The 2,727-nt window shown below is 37.1% G+C and overlaps 1 protein-coding gene across 1 annotated transcript in view; it reads right to left on the bottom strand.

Annotated features, from left to right (window-relative positions):
- The window catches only part of LOC107662848 (stromelysin-3-like), a 21,078-nt gene that overhangs the window by 6,752 nt on the left and 11,599 nt on the right, over window positions 1–2,727 (bottom strand). Inside the window, exon 3 of the mRNA XM_016452966.1 lies at window positions 563–706. Within this exon, the coding sequence (XP_016308452.1) occupies window positions 563–706 (144 nt within the window). The remainder of the gene's footprint in view (window positions 1–562; window positions 707–2,727) is intronic.

The raw sequence follows: 2,727 nt of genomic DNA, 5'->3' as shown, positions 1-2,727 counted from the left end.
TATATATATATATCACAGTTTCCATAAACATATTAAGCAGCACAACTGTTTTCAACATTGATGATAAGAAAAGTTTCTTAAGCACCAAATCCAAATAATGATTTCTGAAGGATCACGTGACACTGAAGACTGGAGTAATGGCAGCTGAAATGTAAAATATTACCAACAGAGGAAGTAGTTTCATTTACTATAAAACATACTGTAATCTTCAAAACTTTTTCTTCCTAATCCAAAAAGATCCTAAGACTTATTATTGAAATTACTCTAAGATGCAAGTACAACTCGTTCATAATTCTTTGTGGTTATGATGTCACAACTCTGCAAACCTACAAAGTCATTACATATGCAAAACTGTTAGCCAATCACAACAAAAGAAATTTGCATGTTCCTAAAGGTTCAATAGAAAAAAGCATTAAACAGGGTGAAAAATGGTCATATATGACTTCTTGATCTAACATTAGAACTGGACCTCAACTGGAGTGGAATGATTAAATGTATGTTATGACCCCTTTAAAAACATAACAGACACAGAAAACAGTGAAAATATCTTTTTTTTTTTTACCTGTTAAAGTCAATCATGATATCCGCCCGGCCACTGGTGACCTCAGTAAAGGTGAGCGGGGTGACGTCACTCCAGACCCACAGTGCCTCTCTCAGCACATGTCTGACTTTCTCTAAACTCATCTGCCAAGGCGTCCGCATGATCCTGTAACACGAGCACAAACACTCATAAACGCTCACTACAGACCACCCATGCGATTTTCATTTGGTCTCTGGTGCATTACCCCAATAATTCCCTTTATTTGAACATGTTTGCTACCCTTCTTGGTAGTGAACCAAGGGACTGGATCAGAATCTGGCTGTTGTGAAAGACAAATTCAGTCTGAATGGATTACACATGGTACCTACTACAACAACGCTCTCTGACCATAATAACAGAACTCATGTGATACTTGATATTGTGACAGTGATGGTACCCCTATCCAGGTTCCTTTAAGTGCATATAAGCCTTACAGGAATACATAACATATTTCAAGACTCTTTTGTTTCTTGTCATTTAGCAGGATCTTTTTAATCCAAAACAATTCACAATACACTGCATTACTGACCATTTTAGAGGCTTTAAAGGGATAGTCCACCCAAAAATGAAAGTTCTGTCATCATTTCCTCACCCTCATGTTGTTCCAAACCTGTATGACTTTTGTTCTTGTGTGAAACACGAGAAAATATTTTGAAAGATTTTGGTAAATAAAGTTTACGTTTCTATTGACTTCCATTGTATGAATAAAAATACAATGGAAGTCAATAGTTATTCAAAATATCTTCTTTTGTGTAAATTATAGCTGAAATGAGTAAAAGATTTTGGGTGGACTATCACTTTTATAGCATTCTTTTCAGGTTGCATTTATCTTGAATTAGATATTTTCTGGTCCAGAGTTTACTATCACACCACCGTTGATTCCTCCCAAAAACTAACCATAAAAAGCTTCAACTGCTTTTTCTATTCTAAACCAGCAGTTTACCCATTTTAAATGCTGTTTATAAATTAAAATGCTACTTTCATCTCTCATAGAATGAGCCCACAGGTTTTAACTTCTCTCAGATGAAAGACGAGCTACATTATAAAGCTTGCTGAGTGATGAAGGCATGCATGCTTATTTTCACTAGCAGAATCCCCACTGAGCCCATTTAAGCTGGTGGACCACAAATCTGTATCATGTTCCACAAAACTTCCCTTTAGTGCATTTCATAAAAAAAAGAAAAAGAAAATGTCTTAAAGCACCTCATCTGAAGTATTGTTTAGCTCCCGACCTGCAGCTATAGTGACTGGTACCTCTGCTCTGTGTTGTTTTCATGCTTGGACACCTTCATGCTTTGGTCATTATTAGCTCTGTGGGACAGGGATCGCTCTGGGGCTGCATGTTGGAGCCACAAACTGTCTCAGATTGTGGGGCCTCTGCAGTCTGCAAGCCCAGACAGGAGCTATGACAGCGGGAGAGAGCCCAGTGTGGTAGTCTGTGGCTTTAAAAATTGTCCTTATTCGCTGCTACAATTAGAGAATCCCTCCCTATTTGCTGACCTAGGACTATGGCTACTACCCCAAAAGAATAGATGAAACGTAAATCAGGTTTAGATTGGTGACTTTAAAGTGCAAATACAGCGGCCCCAAATAGGTTTTATAGATACTTATATGTCAGGGGTTTTCAAACTGGGGTCTAGGGACTCCCAGGGGACCAGAAGAGGCATCTTTGGGTTTGTGAAAAATAATAATAAAATAACAAATAAAAAAAAAAATAATGCTTTAAAAATGAGAAAAGATCATGTAATCATTTGGTATTTATTTAATTTTGCAAACAACATATTATCTTTAAAGCATCACTTTGAAATAGTGTTATTCTGAGCTTACTGTTTAACAAGAATCTTGAAAAAATGGATCACGGTTTCCACAAAAGTATTAAGCAGCACAACTGATTTCAACGTTCCTAGCAAGTGGCTTCTTTTCTCTATTTTTTTGTGTTGTTTTGTTTTTACTACTTTCAGCAGTAACGTCTAACCATCTGGTCCAATGGTGGCTTTAATGGACAAACTTAGTGCACAGGTGTCATTCATTATGTTTTACTGAAGGTGTGCCTCATGCAGAATGACTTCAGACCTCAATCCACTGCACACATGTGACATGAAAGACACAGATTTCCTTAAGGTTACAGACTCATTGAAGTAACTGAA

The sequence above is a fragment of the Sinocyclocheilus anshuiensis genome, unplaced genomic scaffold, assembly GCF_001515605.1.
Source record: "Sinocyclocheilus anshuiensis isolate Anshui unplaced genomic scaffold, SAMN03320099.WGS_v1.1 scaffold457, whole genome shotgun sequence".
In the NCBI taxonomy this organism is placed as follows: Eukaryota; Metazoa; Chordata; class Actinopteri; order Cypriniformes; family Cyprinidae; genus Sinocyclocheilus; species Sinocyclocheilus anshuiensis.
This window is presented reverse-complemented; position numbering and strand designations above follow the sequence as displayed.